The sequence below is a fragment of the Blennius ocellaris genome, assembly GCF_963422515.1.
Source record: "Blennius ocellaris genome assembly, chromosome: 18".
Classification (NCBI taxonomy): Eukaryota; Metazoa; Chordata; class Actinopteri; order Blenniiformes; family Blenniidae; genus Blennius; species Blennius ocellaris.
In genome coordinates this window covers 9,606,902-9,631,450 of record NC_137667.1, presented here as the reverse complement: position 1 = coordinate 9,631,450, position 24,549 = coordinate 9,606,902, and the positions used below count along the sequence as shown (strand labels likewise).

Sequence of the window (24,549 nt, the reverse complement as noted above, 5' to 3'; positions counted from 1 at the left end):
GATTCATGTAAATATAATTGGAGACACGTGTGACAAAGTAAACAGACCAAAATAGTCTTACTATCTATAGCTTTCGGACAAATGGTTGGGAATCTACGAAGAGACAATTTGTCATGCACTGCTTGACACCGTGAGATCACCGAAATAAATAGATTATTCAATAATGAAAATAATTGCCGGCTGCAGCCGTACAATCATCTAAGTGTTGTCGTAAAGTTAAAGTGGCGCGTTTTCAAGGAGCTTACCACACCGTCGGGTCTCTGACTCAGCAGTTGGTATTTGGTGTGTGCGAACAACTCTCTGGCCCGGTTACTCTCACTGCATCATGCACCCTGTGGTTAATTACACTGGAGTCAATCTCCTGCCAGCAGACCGCGGACAAAACACTGACCACTGATAGAAATATACAAGCATCATGGAGAAAGTCCCACTGCCACTGTTAAAGGTATTAATACTGATTGAGACATCGTCAGCTATCCAATAAGTAACATTCATATACTTGTGTGTATGTGGTGTTGTGTATATGGCAATTTCTGGGCTTTAAGTCATCTACAGTAGTCATGTACAGTAGTTGACAGTCTTAGTCTTGTCTGTCAACAAAGAGACTGATGATATTGACGATATTCGTCTCCCAATATTTACTCAGAAATGTTATAAAAACACACCAGCTTACAGATTTCTACCCCCGTTAAGACGTTCCCTCATCATCAACTCCAAGAGCAGCGCTGACCTTCCAGAGGATGATGCTAAGTGACGCATTTCAACTGCATAAAAATGCTCAGGACAAGTTCCAAATTGAGTTCTAAACATGTGAAGTCTTAAAGTCTGCAAGAAGACAAAAATCATTATTGTCCCACCCCTTTAAAAATATTATTCTCCAACGACTTGTGCAGGGAAAACCAGCAGAGCCAGACTACAGCAGGGAGACTTAAAAGAGTGTTCAGGCAGAAGGCGAGGTGACACTTACACACACATTGCTGAATGGAAAATCCTCCGAGGTCCAAGCAGTAACTTTCTCTCTTGAGCGTGCGTTTGTGTGTGGCTGTCTGTCTTGTCAAACACATACACACACACACACACACACACACACACACACACACACCCCCTCTCTGTTCCTCCTCCCTCGATCCGTCCCGCCAGGAGAGGTGGAACGAGCTTTGCCGTAAAAACAAGCACTCACGTGAATAGTCCGCCGTGGCTCTGACCAGAATGAAAGGAGCACGGCCCAAAAAAGGAAAAGAAAGGAGGGAGCATGGAAGAAAAAAAAAAAAAGGATAGTCCCTTTAAGAAGGTACACTTCTTTATGGTGACTCCCCCTTCTTCAAGTCAAATGGAGTATGAGGAGAGTTTCCTCTTCTTTTCTTCTTCTCATCCGGAGAGAAGAAGGCTTTTCTAATGCTCCTTTTCTTTTTGCCTTTGCCTCCCTTCCTCCTCTCGGTGCGAGAGAAAGTTAAACCCAGCTTTAGACAGCTGGAATGTGACAGCAGGAGAGAGAGAGAGAGAGAGAGAGAGAGCGACACAGAGAGAGAGAGAGAGAGAGAGAGAGAGAGAGAGAGAGAGAATAAGATTGAGGGAAGAAGAGGGAGAGAAGCGGAACATGTGTAGTGTCCACCTACACAGCCCACTGCTGTGTGAGTGAGCAGTCAAAGAGAGGTACAAAGGGGAGGGAAAGAGAAGAGGAGGAGGGGGAATATGAGGGTATGCATGAGTATGTGAGGGGAAAAGAGAAAGAGAAGGGGGGGGCAAAAAGCAATAAAAAAATAAATAAAAAAAAGTCAGAGTGCAGCTTCAGGAAATGACCTGAGAGTTTCATTCAGCTAAAAGTGGAGATGTGGGAACATGATGCTTACAAGCTGGAACATGATGCATCAGGCTGCAAGGAACTGAACAAAAACGGTGGGGTTGGGCAACATTATTGGATGTTTCATTCGATTCATGTTCTTTAAAAGTGATGACATCACTGTCCCAACTGAAGGTTGCATCAATTGATCCACCTGTTCAACTCTGAACACTGAGGTCAAATACTATTTAGAATGGGGAGCACTTTCATTAGCTGATGCCTCTTCATAATGGCAACGACAAAACCAGATTTATTTTTCTTTAAAACTTTAAAACTACTTCAACATAGTTCTATCAGTCCATTGAACTAATTGAAATGACTCATCTACGAACACAGATTTACCCCTATTTCACCTATAAAAAGTGCGGTTTTAAACCTGCAATTTATTGAAGCAATTCTAACATGTTCCACAAAATAAAAACCCAACCTACTATCATTTGTGATGTTTTTATGACTTGGGGAACCTATAAATAAAGTTAGTAAGCATACAGTTCAGTTAATTCATGGTTTTACTTATGCATTTAGACCCACAAATGTATTTTCCTGCATGAATTATATCTCCTGCCAAAGATGTCCTGGGAAAGTGTCTCATTGAATCCCACCTCCAAAACTGCCCCCCGTATACGCACGCACGCACATCATCCTGTGGTTTTTTTTTGTGGCTTGGCCAATGTTCCCAAACGTGCAATAGCTTCTTTGTTTGGGCTGGAAACTGCAAAATAGGCAAAGCTCTGGACGAGAACTTGCTGCCAACTTTGTCGGCTTCACAAACTCAAACCGTGTACACTACTGTTTTGTGTCGCTCTGTGCTAACGGCAACAGCTACTCTCTGCGCTTTCTGTGTGATCGATCCCGCTTGTTTTCATTCGTATGTAGAGTGTGGAGAATCAGAAGGCGGGTTGGGGGGGGGGGTGGCAGACTAATGCTTTCCAGTCTGTGGCTGGTTTCAGTTTTCTTCCTGCGGTGGACCCGGACAGAGGGAGAGAGAGATTACAAGAGAGGAAGGTGTGTGTGTGTGTTTTCTGTATTAGCTGTATGTTTGTTTTTACATCCATGCAAACATGTGACCGTATGAATGTTACCTTGACTGTATGCTCCCATTATACTGCATTTGTAAAGAAGACAGCCACTCCGAGGCTAAATGCAGAACATTCCTCCCCTCTGGAGAGCGCTTCCTATGTTGGGTGCTGGAACAGTGGCATAAGTGGCTTTGGCCAGCAGCAGCCGGACCACAGAGCCTTAAACGTTCACGAGAGAGGCCCTTTATCACCAACACCAACAGACACCATTGATAATGTGCTCTACAGCACATAAAACTGCCACAATGAAGTTACATGTGAGACAAAGTAGTCCGTATTAAGTCAGTGGGACAAATGGGGGAGGATAGAAAGAGATTTTTCACAAAGTTATAGGGGTGTCTGCACAGGGAGGGATGAATGGAGGTGGGCAAAACAGGTCTGACCTGTGAGTGTTTCTTCTGAAGGCTCAAACAAACTGTTTGATTCAAGTCGTCTATTAGGTTCACAACTGTGGCAAGTTGATGGAGAACCTGCTCTCATTTGCAATGACGGCCTGCTCATGTTGTACACAGATATAAATAATATATACTATAAACCTAAACTCTTGGTACATGAATTCTAATGTCTACGACTCAAATAAATAATTGAAGTCAGCCTTTTGCAATGAGCAAACAGCATTTATTCCAAACCACACAATGTGTTCCCACCTTAAAATCAATTTACTGTAGAGGACATACAGAAAACACGAGAAGCTATAATGTCAGAAGTGTTCGGAAACTTCACTTGTATATATAGTACCAGACCATGAAGTGATAAATCTTACAGCATCTCCCTCTTACCCTGAACATGAGGAACTTCCCAGAGAAACACATATTCCTCGTTCATCAGACAGAGACGATGCAGATGCTGAATGCCTCGCAGGAGTTGACCGAGTAGACAATTAGAAGTGAGTAAGCTGCTGTCCCCACTTCCTGTCAGCCTTATCAAGTCACCTGTCTTATCTGTCTGCATCTTGTTGCTCCTACACAGCTGTGTTTACTAAGCAGTCTGAAGGTGGCGGAAATAAAGTGTCTGGCTGGCGAACTTTCCATCTTCTTTTGTGCTCCTTTTTGTTTTCTTTCTCTGTTTGAATTCCAAGGGAGTTTTTCCAGTATTTCACAGTGATAGAAATCAGTATGATAAGGAGGGAAAATTAACTGACTTGACGCTGTGGTATCAACTGGCACAGAGGTTTTCTTATTCAGGACACCAAGTGATGATGGCAAAAAATAACATCCACAATTCAAGACCATTCATAAGCACCCCATCAGAAACAATAACTCACCTGTTTATTCTCAATTTACTTCACTTGTCTTTTAATTAAGGTGGGCCGTTTCTTCACCCATCGTTTCCTTCTTTTATCTTGCAGTGAAGAAACTGTCTCTGAAGTAACAAATGGGTTTCTGCTTTGAAGACGTGTTTATCATGCAGCATGCAACTCCTGAAATAGCCAGTGGCACTTTAGTTGATTGATCAAAGGCACCTTAAATATAGTGTCTGCCTGCCTTATTTCCTTCCTTCCTTCCATCCTTAGTCCGTCCATCACAAGACACAATGACACAGAAATTTAAAATGAGACAATTTAAAATGAAGAGTCCCTTGGATGAAGAGAAACGAAGCATAAACTACAAAAACTCAACGTGGAAAGGCTACATTCCCCTGCAGGTTCAAACCACAAACTCTCTCACTGTGAGGCAGCAGCTCCAACCACTGCACCACTGTTCTGCCCTAATCTTCTCTGGAGTCAAAATTCAACCTTCTTTACATAAAGTTGGGACCATAATTAAATAGAGGTTGTGTGAGGAGACTGTTCTTGTCGTTATGTACACATGTCAAAGGTTTTCAGGTAATAAGTGTGACAGAAGTACACTTAATAGTCCAAACTATACAGATGAAGGACCGTTATACCAATGGGGACTATTGAAATTGTTTTATACGTTTTAAAATGGAGCCGGCCCACATTTCACAGCTGTAACAGCTTCCACTCTTTTAGAAAGACTTTCTGAAATATTTTGGAGAGTTAGTGTGAATGGAAAAGGTTCGATAATACAATTAAATAACTTCAAAAAATTATGTTGCATGAAATGTGTGAGTTGTAGGGAGGGAGCGAAAACAGCCCAAAACGAACAGAACCCAGTAAAAATAAGAAAAAACTACTGTAAAAGGGAATCCAACACTTTTGTTGAATAAGATTGCTTTTATGTTTTTATATATTTCTATGTGTCACATGCCAGATGGTCTACAGTGTAAGACATGATAAAGTGCAAATATCAATTGACTGAGGGTGCTGGTAAAGTCTGAAATAAAAAAAAAAAAAAAAAGAGTTTAGCAAAGACATATTACTCAACAAAATCAATGCCTTTTTTGGGCGCCATCTACAAACACCAGGTCATGTGCTCTGTGATTTCTCGCTGCAGCGTTCCTGAGCTGCCAGCTGAGACTATTATCACAAAATTACTGCACGGATTTGCGGCCACAGAGGACTCAGAGGGGCCACACCAGTCTTTCTGTTGACCCTTAAATAAACTCGGACACAACACAGATTACTTTTCAAAAGCACTTTTTGTAGGTTCTATACTTAGTTGTTCTCAATAAAATCCCGATGCGGAGTGGTGATTATATCTTTAACCCCGATGAAGTGAGACCAAGAATCCGCTCATGTTAGCCCGGGCTGCCTGAAAGTTATTTTATCCTGTGATTGATGCCGTATAAGTGGTGAACCCCAACCACTCTCACAGGGGAGGACACAGACCAGGAATTCATTGTTTTTATTCAAAATATCGAATTAACAACATCATGATGCATGTGACAGCAGAGTCATTTCAATTGGTTTACATAAATATATTTGTGGACTTGAAGGCACATCTAGTTCTATCAACTGTCATTTATCTCATTTTTTTACTCAAGGTAGAAGAAATCTTAAGTCATTTTAAGAAATGTGATGTGTTAAGAGGAAAGAAAAGTTTAAAATGAGCAACATTTCAAATGGGCTGCAATGAAACTTGATTCATCAGATTGTGTTTTCCCATATTTTGCTTTCTTTACGTTCTCTCTTCCAGCATAGACATTTGAAGTGTCAGGGTAAATATGTTGTTATCACACATGTTAAATAAAATGCACAGATGGCAAAAGAAAACAAATGATTTTTAAATATAAAATCTAACAACATCCTTCCCTGAATTAAATAGTATTAAGGAATGTATTATTTTCTTTGAGGTTCTGTTTGTAGAAACATTGTATACATATAATATACACACAGCAGCATTGTTTTCTGTACGTCAACCACCTCAAGGTGGACCAGAGCATCATTATCTAATTTCAAACAAAGATCTATAGCATTTTAAAAATCCAATTTATCTGTATCTGTAGTAGAGCTCAGAGATTATGAATCTAAACTACTGGTAGAAAATGACTGTATCAGCTGTGTACGGCAAAAGGCAAAAAAAAAAAAAAGAGCTTGTAAATACAGTCAACTTGGGCGGTTTTGGGGGAATACATTCACCATACATCTGCCATGGGCTACAACGGGGAATGATGAGGCCCAGTAGCAGCTTCTGTCTTCTTAGCTGGACTGCAGCTCCACACATCTGGGCCAAAACAAACATGGTCCCTGCAGCCTCCACTGCTGACATGATGTGAATGTGTACGGGGCTGCTGGAGGAGCGGGTGGCCTCAAGTGGCCACATGTGCACCTCAAATATCTTTGTGTGTGTATATTTGTGTGTCTGCTCAACCAATTGGGGTGATTCAAGCTCTCAAGTTTCTGAATTACATCTCTATTTTCCTCTCTTTTTTTTCCTCCCCCCCCCCCATTACGTCTAAATCAGGCCCTGCCACCGAGCTATGCAGCAACCTCCACTACTCGTGTCCATTAAAAATAACCTAAAGAACAGCCCAGTAACCCCACCTCATCAGTATCCGTTAGACTTCAGACTACATTATTTCTACAACAGAAAAAAAAATAAAAAAATTAATAAAACAACATTGGGAACACTTTTAGACCACTTCTGAGAAATATTTATACAATTAAGTACAACATTCGTGTACTACGGTGTTACTGGTCCACATTTGGTAAATTGTATGAAGCCGTTAATCAAAATATATACAATGACAAAGTCCAGAAGGTCACCAAACCACAAGAGAACATGAATGTACGAGCTTCCATTTAATATACATTCAGCCAATAACTGAAAGATTAGTTCACCACTGGTTCAGAGGCTAAAGTACTTGTACCGTATACTATGTGTAGCATAAATACACAGATAGGATAATAATAGACTCATTATACTTTCATTAGTGCTTTGCAGGGATCTTATTTCCACTCTGAGGTTTCAGCCTCGGGGTTGGAAATGCCTGCCTCATGGAGCTCCCTCAGCTCTGACCCGAGCTCTCACGTTAACCAGCTAAATGCCACCATTAATCAATTTCCTATTCAGCAATTAGAGTTGTTCATTAGGCTTTCTACAGCCGTTTTAAGTTCTCCTGAAGTCTGTGCTTCAAGGTTCAAAAACCGCTATGAGGCTTGTCCAAGGGTGATCCATTATACCACAGTGGACACAGTTTAAAGGGACGTCCCCCCTCGTCTTGATATAAAGTTTGAAACTTTAATACTTCTTAGAGGAGGAAAGAACTGTACTCTGGATAGGAAGGCTACGGGAAAGAGGCAGCAAATGGAGAGAAAGATACTTCTGGATACGGCCTGCCCCATATGCATGTCCATAAATCAAACTGTGTTCAATTTAGTGTGAAGTTATTACTGCTTTCTATTGTTTAAAGACACGTGCAGAGAAAAGCCCAGATGACTTCAGGCTGGATTACTTCACTCCGTAATAAAAGAAGGAATGTTGGCAGATACAGAGAATTATGTTAAACCCTGGGACAAAGCTTGGAGGTCTGCTTGAGTTCAATTCATACATACATGCCTTCCTAAAACTAAAATAGTGAACTAATATAGTGCCAAGGGGAAAAATCTGATCATGGCTTCTTTGTGCCCAGCTATCTCAATGTCAGTTTTGAAAATCAACAACACAAATGAAAAGACTTTTCAGGGACTTGCCATTTAAACATTTTCCAAAGACCTAACCTAAGATTTAACCTTTGACAAACTAATCAACAAAACTTAACAAGGAAGAAACTTCAAAAGGGGTCATACTGCACACCTACTTTTGGAGCAAATTGCCCCAAGCAGAGTCATTTGTCAAATGCTAGCATGCACACAACCAGAGTGAATTTTCCCAAGTTTAGGATGGACTAAAATGAGGTTTACATTTGATCATTGATCATTAAAATATTCAACTGTCACATTCTGACTACCTCTCCTTTGGGACTCCACAAGTAGGTTTCTGACATATCATGGGGACTTCCTCCTCGGGTTGCATTCAAATGAAGCCTGACAGTGGCTGTAGTGCAGTGCGTGCGTGTACGTGTGAGTGTGTGTGTGTGTGTGTGTGTGTGTGGGTGTGTGTGATCTGTAAGGAGACGGAGCGGCAGGTTCCAGGCAACTTGCTGCTGTGTTATTCCCGAGGACCCTTGAGCCTGTGCGAGGAAGAAGCTGGAGGCTGACGACGCGTCTGCACTGCGAATTAAACACACATCCATGCCAGGATGTGCATGTGTGAGCCTGTGTCTATGGAGGCTCACACACCAAACGATAGACATATGAAGACAAATACATGCACTCATAAAAGTGTCTTTCCACATATGTTTTTTTTTCCCCCCTGGCAGCCGACACAAGTCTTATAATAGAGCATAAATAGGCCATTATGGGACAATAAAGTGGGTAACACGTCCTCTTCTTGGGGCAGGGTGATCCAAATAACCCATTTGCTGGCATATAAACTCGCACACACACATGCACACACATTCAAAAAGTAGATGCATCGATTAACCTAAACTTATAAATCGATGTTACCAAGGTACAATACATACCATTTCAGAATTTTTGCTATACTTATTTAGCAAAAACGTTGCCACGTGGCTGCAGTGATTAACATTCTAAGCAAGAAGACCAGAGGTTTGTATTTTTGTATAAAATCTTTTCAATTGTTCCTTCCAATCTTCCATTTCAGTGCCAATGACAGTAAAACATTGTCCAGACTATACATCCACAATACTACTCCCATTTATGTAGAGAGACGTCCTCCATCCCCCCCAAAATCCTACAAAAATGAATCCTATACCACAGACATTCAACCACCAACAAAAACAGATACCCCCAAAAATTATCACTCTGCAAAAGCCTACAGCACGATCTGACTTCATGCCTACAGCATTTATCCTGATTTACTCACATGCAATCCTCTCAACTCCCACCGCAGCAGCCCCAAACAAGCCCAGTCACAGCATGGCCCCCTCCACGCTTCACCATCCCACATCCTTCCTCTCTCTCCCCGCTGTGTCTCAGACCTAAAACAACACACTGACCAACCCAGTTCAGCTCCAGAGCTGTTGGGAGACAACATAGTCTTATCACTGACAGATAAGGACGGTCAGGCGATGATTCAGGCCAAACGACTCCAGAATAACCACAGACACAGTCCAGGTGCTTTTCTCTGCTTTGACGTTGGTTGATTGGATACTGAATGTATGGATTCTTAAAGAACAACCTCACATGTGTGTCATGTTTTGGAAACAATTCATTCACGGTATATGACTTCCGTTGAATAAAATAAGCACCCCATAACCACAGGATGCCAATCATTCTGGAACAAGAAATGAATGTATAATAATAATAAATGTAAAAAAAAAAAAAAAAACCCAGCAATAAAATAATAAACAATATAGAATTAATGCCAATGGTTTATTTCAAAGTCAATAAAATCAAAACTGCTTGTTAAAAGATCATATAGAAATGCCAAATCTAAGAGAAAACCTGGCCAGTTTGAGGTCACTGGTCAGTGATTCAGATGGTTTGAGACCCTCCAGGCCAATGTGATGATTGATCAGATCCTGGTGCTGCAGGCGAGTGTGCGTGTGTGTGGGTGTGTGGGTGTGTGTGTGTGTGTGTGTGTGTGTGTGTGTGTGTGTGTGTGTGTGTGTGTGTGTGTGTGTGCATCGACATTCAAGTATGCCTTCAAGTTGAATTATAGCCTCAAAAGGTCAGGTCAGTTGAGGGATGGTGTATATATATATATATATATATATATATATATATATATATATATATATATATATATATATATATATATATATATATATATATATATATATATATAAATAAAAGGGAACCCGTTGTGTTCCTCATTCTCACAGACAAAAAATTGGTCAAAAAAAGTAAATATTAAAAAGCTAACGCTTGACTAGCATCATCTCTTTTTCACCAAAAAAAATGCTCCAAACAAGAAATCATTGGCTCACATATAAAATCTTAAGAGATTGTGACATTGAAACTCCTGAAAAGTATTTTGAGACAAGAGGAAAAGTTCACATTCTTCAAAATCAGATGAGACAATGTAGTTAGTGACTAACTCCTGTGCTGTCAGGAAAGAAAAAAAAAAAAACAACACTACTGTAACACTGTACCATTATAATCTAAAATTTCCTAGTGTGTGAGAAGCTTCTTTTATTTTCACTTGTTGGATGAAGCTGATCAGCAAGCAAACATTGCCCCCTAGTGGCAGTAAAATGAAACCTGCAGTAAAGGTGTGTTTGGACTCACCACAGGTGTAGATGACACTGAGGTACTTCCTGGTCCCGGGGTAACATGGATCTCCAAAGTCCTTGGTGGAGGCTCGAACCAGACAGCTTTTCTTTCCCTGGCAGCGTGCGGTGAGAACCTGAAGAGCCACAGAGGACTGGCACTCTAATAAATAAAAGACAGATAAAGCATTTACTAAACCTCTACAGTAAACGCCTGCTGTTATTTTGAAACAGTATTTATCTTGAATTTGGAACACATAATTTATTAAAATGTCAGATATATACTGCTACACATACAACACTTGATGTATACTCATTCATAATAAACTTTTTAAACTTTTTTTTTAAGGACTTGTGAAGTCACACACATATACACACCTCGAGACAATATAGAGACATTAATCAACTTAAAATGCCCAATCAAAAACCTGTCCATGCACAGAAAGGCCCACAAACCCAGACTCAAACTGTGAATATCTTGCTGTGAGAACACTAACCGCATCAATGTGAGGTAGCCAATATGTCCAGGCTCTTTATCAGTAATCTATTTAACAGGTACTGCTGGGAATAATGAACTATACACTATTACTTTAGCTGCACTGCATGCTTATATTGATATCTTGCTGCAGAGTACTGGATGGCCGAGCAAAATTACACACACACACACACACTCCGTCTCCTCTCAATTCCCACGTGGGAGCCGCTTGCCATATAAGGCCCATAAAGAGAAACCTTCCCAAGGTTTACATTATCTAAAGGGATACCTGATCCAATGTGTGCGTGTGCGCGTGTGTGTCTGAGGACGAGACAGACTGATGGATGGGCCTCTCATTCATCATCACTAAGCACCCATCAGCTCCTCCACAACCTGCAGCTCTCATCGTCCACATCTTTTTATCCATTATCCCAGGATTATCCGATACTTTTTCCTGACTAATGACAATTATATAGCGAAAGAGCAATTTAAATTGACCGTGTTTATGAACATTTTCCAGGTAAACATCGATGAGTTCAGTGAGAAGCACATGGGAAGTATGAAGACCCTCCTGTTGTGTCTGGTGGGAATGTGGATGGTCCCGAGTTCCACATGAATGCCTCTCAGGACCTGAAGATCAATCTAACCTCTAAAAACAACACAAAGAGATGAGCCTTTGAAAGTGGACACTGGCTTCTCGCCCTGTCTGCCCCAGTGGCCCCAGTGAGAGAAATCAGGGTAAAAAAAAAAAAAAGGTTAAAAGAACGGGCTGGTTAAGGCTTGGCTCACATGTCAGCAGGCCACAAGAAATTATTGCTCAGGTCAAAGGTCAAATGTCCCCGTCAGGAAGTGTATGAGGGCAATCTAGTGGTCGTACACAGCGTCAACACTGGGAATCAATGTAATGAGCCGGAACTGCATAATCGGCATAATCAAGTGATGGAATGTCTTACACCAGGTTGATATTTGTCTGACAAAAAGAATTAAAAATCCACATGTGATTCTAGGTTGCTTTACACAATGTGAACCTAAACTTATGTGTCCATTTAGACACGGTTGAAATTTCTACCCTGACGACCCCCAGCTGGAATCGACGTACAGGGATTTCTATCCAGGAAGTAAAGAGGAGGACGCCTGTGGGAACCTGCGAGTGTAACTCGATAAGAAACAACACAGCTCAGAGGTTAAACCTTTTACAATTCCACACAATTCAAGTCATCTGCAACTGAAATGTCACCAGCCGTCTTAAACCTAACATATATATGTTTGAGCATTTTCCAATATCATTATCAAATTATCAAAACAATATTTTTGTATTAAGTAACAGATGGTTGTGAGTATCAAGATACCTTAATATTTACTGAATATTCTGGTGGTATGAAGAGAAGTAATGTTTTTATAAGCATACATATGATCATACTAATACAACAAATATCACACAATATGGAAAATTGTTGAAGTGAATTGTTTCAGCATTATATGTTGAACTCCATCCCAACTCTATATATTCAAAGTAATTTTACTCTCCATGTATTTTATGTGTTGCTGCTTAATGTTACTTCATTTGCTGACAGAGTGACATTAATCGCCAAGAGGTTTGAATACATTCACTTGCCCAGGATGTACAAATAATAAAACAGCAAACCACATCATGGACTACAAATCCATCTTTTGGACAGCTCACTAATCCAACACAGACACAAGCAAGAAGGTGGGAGGGAACCAGACTACCTGGAGAAACCTCATGTGTGCAGAGAGAGAACATGAAAATACTACAAAGACTGGCCCTGAAGCCTGGAGTCAAACCAGGGATATTCCCGCTGTGAGGCAAGATTGCTAAACACTACTCTTTCCAACAACTCATAACCAAAACACATGCAGCTTATTATCTTGATCATTAAAAGCGACCACAAATTGTCCTTTTAATAAGGTGCAATTGGATTTGAACCCACGAAAAGAACAACTCAAAACCAACAGTTTAGCAGTGGGCAATTTTTTAAACTAAATTCTGTTCTGCGTTTTCACACCAAAACCAAATTTCATTATCATAAAACTCAATTTTGAATGAAATAAAACAAGGATTTGTACAATGCATTACTAATGCCTGATCATTCATTTCATTGCGTCCGCTGTCCTCGGACCATTAACGTTGCACATTTGTGTGTGCAGCTGTCTTTGTGTTGAGGCTGCAGGACGACGACCTCCTGCTAAGCCTCATGTGCTTTAACTTTCTCTCCCTCTCTTTCTCCTTTTCTTCCCAGAGGGCTTGTTTGAGCCATCGTGACATGTTGAAAACTTCCACCCTGACGGGCGGTTGTACTGACAGACAGGCTCCCATTAGCAGCAGCTTTGATTCCCTGGCTGGGTGATTAGCTCAACATAGGGCTCTCACACACACACACACACACACAAAAATGGGTGGGGCAATAGGGTTCAGAAACTGTTCGAGACTTACCGCGGCGAAGGGGGATGAAGACACACACACACACACGTATTCTTTGTCGCTCAAGCACAAACACCACACGCACATGGGATTTCTATGTTTGAACGCTCGTCCCCCGATTTCTGACCCCCTCTGGCTCTCATTAGTGGTTTTGACACAGATAGACAAGCATACAACAGTACTCTCTCACACACACATACACCGAAGGAATGAATAACCCCAGTTACCTCTAACCTTTACCCTCAACCATTTTCCAGGCCTGTGTAACCACCCCTCCATCTTCCACACACCCAACAAGGACAGGCCTATAGTTCAGAAAAGAAGGTCCACAGTCAGGAGAAGCAATGACCGAGGAAAGGAGGAGTTTCCTGCACAAACACACACACACACTGACTCAAAAGTTACTGACATTGGTTGATGAAGTTCAAACTGTGTCTTTCTCTGTCTGGTCTGCTTCTGAAGTGTGTGTGTTGATATGGTGCCCTGTACCAGCAGCATCTCACTTTCTTTTATTATTCTTATCAGTCATCTTCCATTTAGTGTAAACTTTCCACTTGCTTGTGACATGTATCAACACTGAACACCTTTCCCCAACATGAATCCAAACACTTGTACAAAAACATATCTCAAACAATTCCAATCATTAAGTTTCGCTTGTCAGAGAGCCCTTATTTTCAGAACAATTCTCTTTCGGGTGAGTATTTGGGTTTGAATTATGCAGGTTGGATTGAATAACTGCCAAATATATAGGTCATCGCTTGTGTGTTTTATCCTTCGTGGACAAAACTCACATGTATCAACACACACACGCACGCATAGTAACCTCTCCCAGAAAGTCATCCCAGCAACGCCTCATAACAATCCTTCAGGTCTTCCACCTACGCACACCTTTCCTGGAATTCAAATACAAAGGGTGGAAAAACTGGCCCTGAGTATCCATCTCCTCTTTCACTCTGACTCACCTACGATAAGTATCATTTAATAGGGAGGTCTAAGTAATTGTTGAGGGATTAAAAGTCTCTGTATTATAGAGACGTGACTTCCGGGTACTGCAAATAGAGGAGAAAGATGTGCACATGTTTTGTTTTTGAGTGATTTTGAAACCACTCTCCGCCTACGCGCCTTTACACTTCTGCAGAAACGTCAACGCATTGTTTGTAAATGTATTACCTTTGTAATAATATAGTAATAGAACATCCAGTTAAACATAAGTACTCAAAAAGCAGATTGACTTCAGCCGTTTGTAAGTTGATATCGTGTTATTACAGAATCATCTCACTGCATTGGAGGCATTTGGCATGAAAACAATCAATCCTACACCTACTTTATCAGTGAATCCCTGCAGGAACCAATGACTTCACAAGTGTAATGAGATATTATGGGGAGTCTGAAAGTTATTAATGTGTGAAACATAAATCCACAATTGGGAATTCAGTAACTGAAACCTGTTAATTACTGCAGTAACTGGACTGAACCGGTTTAAAGTTTTGATTTTGTAATGTCTGTCAAGTCCAAAAGAGCACAGGAATCCTGTATGTGCCAGTAATAAATGTAGATAGAGTTACAGTGGCGCTGCTCACAACCTAAAACTAGTGCACGCTTTCCACAGCAAAGTGTTAAATTAGAACTGCAGCTGTGCATTTTCTGCAACTATAAAAGTGACTGTGGCCATCCGAGAGGCCAATCGGCCTGCGTCTAAAGTTAAAGAGCTTGTTTGAAGCGTGCTCCCAAAAGTGAAAGCAAAGAAGAAAGGGAGGCAAGAATGTCGTCTGAGATTTTGCATGCCAAGCATGGGGGGCTATTTGGATGTCAAGAGGTGTGTGTGATGGTAATGGGGCAGATGAGAGAGGAGGGCTGAGGCAGGCCTCTCTTTTACTTTGAGGATTCTCCATCACCACCAAGAGAGATCCAACCTCACCACTCCCGCCCCGCTGAAGAAGAACAGACAAGATCAAAGGGGTCTTACTTCTGTGTGCACACTTGTTTTTCTACGTGGTGTTTTGTTTTAGCTACTTCAGGTTCAAAAAAGGAACGGGGCAGCCGCTCTGAACAGTGTCGAATTCACAAAATAAATCCACTCAATGTAGATTTGTTGGGCGTAAAAAGGCCCACACAGAAACAATACACTCATTTCAAGATCAATTGGGAGCCTTCGGTATCGAGTTTGTATGTTCTTCTCGTTTGTGCCTGGTTTGTTTGTTTTTTTTTCCAAATTCTCCGGTTTTACAAAAATGTTTGTTTTGAAAGAAGTGCAAGGAGGGAAAATGCGTACAAGCAAATCACTGTAATATCACTCAACATGCATAAAATAATGTCCAATGCACCTGGGCAGGTGCAGCCAGCTGTGTGAGCTCAATGGTAAATCTTATACCTCGGGTAGCGATGAGCCTGCCAGAGAGGTGTGGTTTAAGAGATTACTTTAACCTAGCAGTTTGTCTCAAACACACATTTAGGGACGGATGAAATCCAAACACGCAACTTGTGCAGATAGCGCCTCCCAAGCGCAGGATTAATCGGACATGCGTAGCCACACGGACGCACGTGCACATAACTCCATCACTTCAGGTGGGCAAAGAGAAGGCAGTTAAAAATAATTAACAGTGTGTGTCTGAGCTGTCAATCAAGACACCCTCACTTCCTGCTCCTGGTGACATGGGAGCCACATCAAAGATAAAGCGGACAGGGGAAATCCCACTCCAGCACCGCCAGACTGTTTGGAGCAGCCTGAGGAGGTGGTGGGTGGGAGGCTGCAGAGTGTAAACACACAAGTGGATGTGATCAAGGGACAGAAAAGCAAACTCCAATGAAGAAGAGAAATGGCAAGGTTTATGTCTAAGTGTACAGTTGATGGCAACACACGAGTTTAATATGCCAGTTGACAGTAAACACCAGTTTTTACCTCTTCTAATCTGCCAGTTGCACATCCGTAGAGTCAATTTTCCCTTTACGCTAAAAGCTACTGTACTTAATCTGGAGTCAGAAACCAGATATCGGACCAGCCCTGTCTCACCTGTTGCACATTCCTGATCCACCTGTATGAGGGGGAAACTGCTTCAAAGGAAGCCCTCAGTGCTCATATAGAGCACAATAACACACAGGGATGTGCATACAAACTCACACAATGCCATTCTTTTATATCTGTCTCTGATTACCCAATGACTGACGCCTGTGTCAGCCCGTCAACCTCATCCTGACACTTCTGTAATAAAGAAGAGAGGACGCACAAAGGCTCAGACACACAAATGTTTGCTTAGACTAGCCTGGACTACTTATTTACCAGAATAAACCTGAGTGTCCGTTTCCACCTATAGATTCACGACTAAAACTAAATAAATGAGCTGCCTGGCAAAGAGCCCAAGGCCACCGCCACAGCAGCTATGGTTATACTAATTATTGTCATGGATCCAAGATTAAAGTCATTAACATTCCCCTAAACAAGGGCAAGGGTACATCGGGATGTCGCACGCACGCACGCACGCGCGCACGCGCGCACGCACGCACGCACGCACGCACGCACACACACACACACACACACACACACACACACACACACACACATACATGTTCTTCAAAGGAACTCAATATGTCCCTTTTCTCCGGGTCCAACTCCACTTTGGATGACAGAGACATCTGATCCACATTCCAGCCTGCTCCCCTGGCAATGCATGCATGTTTGTTTGAGTCTACCTTACTCTGGAGTGCTGGTTTTAGATATCGCTGAATGCATTCACACAAAAAAAGAAGACATCCTAAACAATAATTATAATTTCAAAAGTGAATCATCATTCACTGATTGTGGTAGAAGTGTAAATAGGAAAGGTAGAGGTGGGTGTGCAGTTGAAGAGGAAATACTGAAGTCTATCAAACCGCAACATGAACTCAGGCCAATATCAGTCAAGCCAAAAAAACAAGAAGGGGAAGCTCAGTAGACATTATGAACGCAGCAGCTTTTATAGCCCATAATGCAGTTCAGAGGTGTTCGAGTCCCAGCTTGTAAAGCTCATCAATATAAATTGCTTGATTTTCCGCTTCTGCTCCGAGGTTCTGCTCTAATAAGGCTCGGCATGTTTTGCACTTTGGCAAGAGCAGCAAGATGTGCAGGACAAGGAGGCTTATTTTAACGTCATGCAAAAACAAGCAGACTTGATTTACATTCCCAGCTTGTGTCTTCAGGTATGAAATGTCACTCCTCCCCTGACCTCCAACTGACCTCCAAACTATTGAATATAGGCAATAATATTTTTCCACTGGACAACCCCATCATCACTAAAAAAGAGCAATCTGTGAATACAGTGTATGAATACTGGAAAAACAAACACGTAGTTGACCGTTATTCATGGAACATTCTTAATACTTCACTTGTATTACTGTATTTATTAGAAGTCTTGGGCAATTCGTACGAAAGCAACAGGCATCAGTCATTTCTCTGACATGGCAATGGGCAAATTTATAGTTAGTGTCAATGTGTTTTATCATATTGGGGACCAAAGTCAGCTGACCTGTCTCTACTTCACAGGGTTTTTAATCAAAGTGACTGTGGTAAATGTTGACCTGCTTCAACAATGTTCAGCAATAAAATATTTTTTTCTGCATACAAAACATTACAAAAATTGTTTTGTGACAAAAAAAAAATGCAGGTCACCGTTCCATCACAGGATAAACACACAGAGACTGACAACAATAGACATTCACATTCATATTGTCAATTTAGAGTCACCTATTAACAGGACAGTCATGTTTTAAACCAGAAGCACCTGAAGAAACCCCTGGACACACAAGGACAAACATGAAAACTCACAGGAAATCATTCGACTGGATTTGAACCAATTAAGACTATTCAAACTGGCTTGCTATAATTGTGCACATCATCATCACCATCATCATCATAATCATCATCATCATCATCACCACCATCCAATCATAAGCAGCCACATGAACAAGAACTGACAGTAACACTATTGTAAGTGTCAAAAATAACTGTAGGAGATTAATCACCATCTTTATACGTGCAAACTAAAAGTGAGAGTAAGAAGTCGTCTCACCTACTGACGGAGCCCTCCTGTGGTGAAGGGGGCACTCCAGGGTGCCTTGCTGAGTTCGGCCAAACATGGCTGAGTAAACGGCAATTTGCATACCACGTTTACAACTCAGCCTCATCCTCTCCTCCTCACAGACCACCTTGCTCTTATACTCATCTGTAGTTTTTTTTTTTTTTTTTTTTGGGGGGGGGGAGTAGAGAGAGAGAGAGAGAGCAGAATTAGTTGGCAAAACATTAAATCAACACCATCAATGGCATATTTATAAAATTAAGCTTTGCAACAGTCAATGATAGTCTAGTGTCTTTCGGTTCATTCCGGACAATGACTGAGGGAGAGTGGCTCAGCGGACATGTAGAGCCACGCATTGGCATTCCTCATGCACATCCTGCCAAAGTGACCTGTGACAGGAAGGAGCAGCTTCACTGGCCTGCAAATAAAAACACAACGGCAGCCGTTTCTCCATCCATGAGGGGAGTGGAACAGGAATGCAGAGCAGAAGAAAGAGCAGGGAAAATGAGCAGGTTCGGCTGGGTATCTCTCCCGATGACGGATTCACTCCCGTCCTCTGTCACACTCTTCGCTTCCCCCCACAACCACCTTTGCTTTCAGGGGCGGTGACACCTGCCCGTTGCACTCCACTAACATCCCATGTGGTCTTTCTCTCCTTCCCTGAGAAGTCATTGGTTAAGTGACAGTGAACAAAGACCTGTTGATTGGCCCCGGGGTTTGGTGCAGGAATAAAATAAAGCAGGGAGGGCAGAGGGGGGGGGGATCAGTGGATTAATTCTCACTTGTGGTCACTCTAGTGTGAACTTTTGCAAGGCTCAGTGCAGCTCGGCTCAACACAGCGCCTGAACCACCAGAATCTGGGTGGGATTACAGCTTTGTTGTGGCTCCCCTCTGGGGTGATACTCTGAGCTTCCTGGCTCACGTTGAGAAAAAAGGATAAAGGGAGAGACACAGAAAGAGTATTTTTCTCTTTAACAAAGTGAGAAAATCTCTGTGAGTCAAATAGATAAACAAAGTGACACTTAAATTTGATCTCTGAATTCCAAAGAACAGCATGAAGGAGGAAATGAATCATTGAGGATTGAATTACAAATACCAAACATGTACTCTGCACTATGTGACGTGATTCTTTAATTGAAAAATTGGGAGTCAAAAGATGAAAAAATAAGTAATAAGACTGGGGAAGACTAAATATGTCAGATGCAATTAAAAAAAGAGTAAACTCTATCAATAAAAACTAATAAATTATAAGATTAGTTGATATAAAAAAAACAAAAATAATGATTGATCATATAAAGTCAATTAAAACGAAAATAAAATGAGAAAACAGACAAAAGCTAAAAACTAATAATATTTAAGAAAATTATCATTTAAATAAAATAATTTTAGGCTGCTTTTTAATACTGGTAACATATAGTTGCTGTGATGGACTGGCGACTTGTCCAGGCTGTACTCCGCTTTCCCCAATAGTGAACTGGGATTTGCGTCACTCCCCCACAGCCCAGATTTGAATGAAACGGTGAAGATTGGGGGATGAAACTTGTTCACCACATGATGAAGTTATAGTGTCACCAAAATGTGATATCTATGCAACTCATAAACATTTGCTTTAAACCACAAATCCTACAGTTGCTCTCATATTTACATACATGGCAAAAGTTAGACCTGACATTATCTGGATGATTTGAAAATTACACAGATACAGAGACCGAGAATGTGGAGCAGCATTTGACATTGACATAATAGAATTTGTGAAACTCATTATTTCAGGTTGTCTTTGGTTGCACGTCTGTGAACCTCTCCCACTGTACGACACATGATCACAGAACTTAACACCAGATCAACAAAAACAAATCTCGTCACAACTGCTTGTCTTTAAAAATGGAATGACCACAGTCACAAAATAGAAAATATTACGTTAGGCATTCAGAAATAAAAGAAGGTGCTAATCCGTTACGTCATTCATAGACAATTGAAATGAGAACTCTGAAGTCCATACTGAAGTCAGAGTAGTTTAAATCAGCCAAACATGGAGCCAGAAGATGACTTCATGGGGTCAATATATGGTTGTGGAAAAAAGATTCAGATCAGAAAGATGAAATTACATGCCTTAAAAGAGGGAATCTTTTTACCGTTTTATATTGCACATAATTTGGAGAGAAAAGGGTAACTGTTTGCCTGCTTGAAAACGCAATGGAATAAGATGTGGATCTGGATTTCCTTTGATTGTTAATGTTGGAATCTGTTTTGTTTATTTTATCTCCCAATACAATTGAACTGACCCCACCCATGAAGTGCTTTGCCCAAATGTGGAGGTGTGTGAAAGAAAACATACAGAATGGCTGACGAGATGAGTAGAACAGACATGTGTGTCACTGTGATGATACAGGGCGATGAGGGACTTACTAGGTCTGCATTTGTACCAAACAATGAGGTATTTACTGCTGCCAGGACACTGGTCTGTCCCAAACACACGGCTGTTGACAAGGACTTGACAGCTCCTTCTGTCTTGGCACTCGTCCAGCATTTTCTAAAGAAGGAAAGAGTGACAGGGAGCGGGAGAGGACCAAAGACAGATTTAGAGGGAGAACAATGAGCCGCCGATGGTGAGACCAGCAGCAGGCAAACCTAAAACCACTTCAAACAGTTCGCTTATAGCCATGGGAATATGGTGGAGAGGAGCAGGTAAGTGGAAAAGAAAATAAAACAAAGCAAATTCTGGAGAACTTCACTCGACTCATTCCCTGGCATCATTTTGCAACTTTGGTTTCATTACTTTTTTTTAGCCTGCTTTAACCCAGGTGAGCCAATTCCAACTTATGACATTCTTCAGAAATCCGAATTGGCTGAGAAATGACTGAACGAATCCTGCGCGGAGCCCTTCAAGGATTTAACAGTGAAAAGAGGAATGCAGCACTGATGGTAGCCACTAAAAACATACTGAAATACGGGGAAAAATGTGTATATCCTCCTGAAACACCCCTTATTGCCGTGAGAGTCAAATTTCACAATATTTGTTAGATAAAGGTAAAGTTTTTACAATATGTATTTATCTGTTCTTTCATCTCCATTCAAACACAGTTAAGCAAAGGGATTGCTATTAAGCAGCCCACAAAACAGGAGAAAGCCTGTTGTCAGAAATTGAAGGTTTTTATGTGGAGAAAGTCCTGCTGTGATGTCAACAAATCAAGGGTCATGAACAGGTGGCACGGTGGGGGCTGTGCTCATGTGGGTGGCACAGCAGTCAGTCATTCTCTCACTTCAGCACAATGCTTGCTCTGTGTCTGTGCATTCATGGCTGTCCTGTCCATTATGAAAACGGTGGGTGTTCAATGCTAAAAGGCAGCGGGTCTAAGAATAAACCAAACAACTAAATGAATACTGAACAGGATGTGTTTGTGTGTGTTTGTGTTGGTGCAGCAAAGCGGGCCTTCTAGCCCGACCACATCCCAATTTAGGAGAGGATGCTCAGGCAAAGACCCCATGAAATCGCTTTGTGTCACGGGAACATACAAGCCAGCGTTCTCTTTAGTGAGTGTAATTTGCTGGAAAACCTCCCCACAAAGCATTACATAATCAGCAGTCCTCCAAAATGTAACCCTCGGTCCAGTTGACCATTTTACAGCACGCTCTCTCCCAGAGGGAGAACTGAGGCTGTGTGAGTGGGCTAAAAAGGGACTAATAGACTAAATGAATGCAACGTTGTGAGTGGGATCGTGACCTGTGATGCATCTGAGTCACTCTTAATAAACCTGACAGGCTTGCGCAGACGCTTGGGAGAGCTCAAGGTAATAATAGCTATTAACATAATCATTGCCGTTTCAGCAATGTGAAGATTTGCTAATGAAAAAGGAATGCATGAGCTCAATTTCCTACCTGTAGTGCTGTAGAAACGGAACAATATCGGTCATCGTCCCAAGAGTTGTATGAACCGAGGAGGGCCTGGTAGGTCTGAGGACACTGTTGAAGATCAGGCGCTCCTCTTTTTCCGTAGAAAGCCGACTGGACCGTGATGGTGGTGCGGGGCGGGCAGTGAACAGAGAGAAAGTCTCCGTCACAAGCTTGCTCAGTGTAGTTCTTCAGCACTTTGGACAGGTAACCTGTGAGATGAGGTGACAAAACATCACAATAGACAAGGGGATTCATAAAAATGCAGGCTCATTTTGTTTGTTTGTAAAGAAAATTTGATAAAAGAACCGTCTTGGGAAAAGGCATACCGAAGCATTCTCCTGCTGCTGAATGGTCAATTTTAGCAGGTAGTGAATATGTCACGGCCAAGTCTAGATTTTGAATAGCACAACACCAGAAACAGTAAAGCTTTAACTGATTCTGCTGCTGGTGTTTGCCCTCCAGTCATGGCAGCAGAACAGACTGTTAGATAAAAACCCTTAAAATACCGCAGTCTTTGTACAAGGATACAGTAAATCCTGCAGTGTTCCCCAAGCTTGGCCACAGACCAAGACTAGCATCTTACAAGCAGGGTAAAGTAAAACTTAAGCAGTTCATTGTTCCATCTATTTATCTAGATTAACTGATATATAGATGGACCTATCTTTCTGTGCCACTATGGTTTCTTTTTGCATTATGCTTTCTCTCGTTAAGATACCATCTCACGCTATGTAAGCAAGCTGTAGGCTTGTCAACATGAACATTACTGAAATAGAACAAGCACTAGGTGTTTTAATTGGTTGCTGCTTATTGAGAAAAGAATTTCATTCTTTAAAAAAAGCACTCCTATACACTAACCCTTATATCCCATTAAGGGTCTTTGAGGGATGCCAGTCGACCCGTCAGTCACTCAAGAGAACTGAACCCGTCACAAAGCCTCCATTAACATTCCAGCCTGTGAGAAGGAAGCAGATAAAGGAGAGCGTTCATCTCCTCGCCACTGTCATATAATGTCTTTCTGGTCTTATCTGGCTCTTTTATGAGCCGACTGCTGTATAGGGGGAATACTTAAAGTCTTAGCGTCTTCCAGTTCTACAGCTGTTAACTTTGAAACCCCAAGCTGGAAAGACTATCTCTTTAGTTTTAAAACAATAAGATGTGCCACATCCAAAGTAAATGGAGACACTTCATTTGAATTCTGTGGTGAAACATACGTTACATCTACTTTGAAACAACTGAAAATGGGTTCCAAATTGAGCTCCTGCTTCACTCTCCACTAAGTGCTCCGCAAACACATTTACTGACACATGAACACACACACACGAGCACTCATGCACAGTCACAAAGTGGACACACTGTGATTCAATTACTTTTATTTGATTAGTGCCTGGTAGGAAGGAGGAAATAACAGTAAAACCTTGCTCTCTCAAACGCACATTAGCACCCATGGACCAATGCATGCAAACCAAACACACCCATTGTCCCTTTATCACCATGGCCACAGTTAAAAGGAGGAAGGGAAACAAGACATTCTCTGGCTTTAAAAGGTCAGCCCCATTCTAAATGGAGATGGTTATTAAACTACCCACCTGCGGCTTGGTGGAGTACGTGTACACGCAACCTTAACTCACACTATTTCACGGGTGCTCGAACTTCAAAACAAATGCAGACAATCTCTTAATTTTGGATATGATACATTTTGAAAAAATTATTTTGTTATTTTTTCTGTAATAAATATTTCATTTGATCACCAACAGCTCCCCAGGCACAGCACTGTGGCACAGTTTCACTCAGGGCATCAATACAATCTTCTTCCTTTCTTCAAAAAAAAAAAAAAAGCTAATGTAACTAGCATTTAAATAATTACTGCCACTTTTGTGTGTCTTAATAATATGTTCATAGCTGAATTATTGGAGAGTTGGGTCAGCCAGATCAGCCAATGTTGCATCTATTATGTGTTGGAACATGCTCTATAATCTGTAAATAACGATTGTTATAATAAACAAATGTGTGAACTAATGACATTGAGAAGAAGCAACAAACTGACCTCCAGATGTTTAATACAGCTTAGTTATCTTACGAGAAATATGAGTTAAGTGAAATAGTAACAGAGTTGCTCTTCATTAGAGGCGTCAGCATTCGATCAAGCCAAAGCTAAT

General features: G+C 41.4%; 1 protein-coding gene across 1 annotated transcript in view; it reads right to left on the bottom strand.

Moving 5' to 3' along the window:
• The window catches only part of eva1aa (eva-1 homolog A, regulator of programmed cell death a), a gene marked incomplete at its 5' end in the record, with an annotated part of 69,014 nt that overhangs the window by 26,875 nt on the left and 17,590 nt on the right, over positions 1-24,549 (bottom strand). Inside the window, 4 exons of the mRNA XM_080514184.1 lie at positions 10,556-10,699; positions 18,497-18,649; positions 20,909-21,032; positions 22,379-22,602. Coding sequence (XP_080370310.1) covers positions 10,556-10,699; positions 18,497-18,649; positions 20,909-21,032; positions 22,379-22,602 — 645 coding nt within the window. The remainder of the gene's footprint in view (positions 1-10,555; positions 10,700-18,496; positions 18,650-20,908; positions 21,033-22,378; positions 22,603-24,549) is intronic.